At 55.5% G+C, this 681-nt stretch overlaps 1 protein-coding gene across 1 annotated transcript; it reads left to right on the top strand.

Annotated features, from left to right (window-relative positions):
- Positions 1 to 420: 420 nt before the first annotated feature.
- Positions 421 to 681, top strand: akap19 (A-kinase anchoring protein 19). The gene has a single exon (XM_076102939.1). The coding sequence runs from the start codon at positions 421 to 423 to the stop codon at positions 679 to 681; it is 261 nt and encodes an 86-aa protein (XP_075959054.1).

The following is a 681-nucleotide window of genomic DNA, read 5'->3' as shown; positions in this document are numbered from 1 at the left end:
TGAAAATCCTTTCCTCGTTGCCGCCATCTGGCACTCGTAGGCTGCCTCTGATGGAAATCAAATCACTAAAAACCGCTTTGTCTCTTTTTCTGCAGTTGAGGAAGCGATGGGTTCTGGCCAGCAAGGGAGCAAGACCGACTGTTTCAACGCCATCAGACCCACACGGGGATGGGCCTCCTAGCCGGTTGCGCCCCAGCGCCCTCTGAATTTACCACACACGTTGGCACTCAGACATGGATGAGAGGGGGAGCGGATGACAGAAGCTGAAAAGCCGACCACAGCAGAGAGAAGTCGAGGGGAAGCACAGGGTTGCTTCTGGGATGTACCGACTGACAACATTGATGTGCGAGTTAGGAATCTAACCAAAGACTCTCGCACACCTCCCAGCCTAAAGTAAATCAATGCGACATCCTCCAGAGTATGGGGTGTGTCAAATCCAAGAGGAGCGACTCCGCTGCCCAGAATGCAAACTCCACAGAGAAGGTGGAGCGCAAGGGCGAGAAAGCCTACTTGGTTCACTCAGAGATGGGCTCGCCGGAAAGCTCCCTTAAGGCCAACCCGGTGCTGCTGGAGTACGCCCAGAGGCTCTCCGAGGAGATCGTGGCCCGGGCCGTGCAGCAGTGGGTGGAGGTAGACCACCGTTACAGCGACATCCCCTACATTGAATGTGACGTGCCATGA

This window comes from Anarhichas minor, unplaced genomic scaffold (assembly GCF_050575085.1).
Source record: "Anarhichas minor isolate MPS153535 unplaced genomic scaffold, ASM5057508v1 ptg000004l, whole genome shotgun sequence".
In the NCBI taxonomy this organism is placed as follows: domain Eukaryota; kingdom Metazoa; phylum Chordata; class Actinopteri; order Perciformes; family Anarhichadidae; genus Anarhichas; species Anarhichas minor.
The sequence above is the reverse complement of the archived record's forward strand: the minus strand, read 5'-3'. Positions and strand labels throughout refer to the sequence as shown.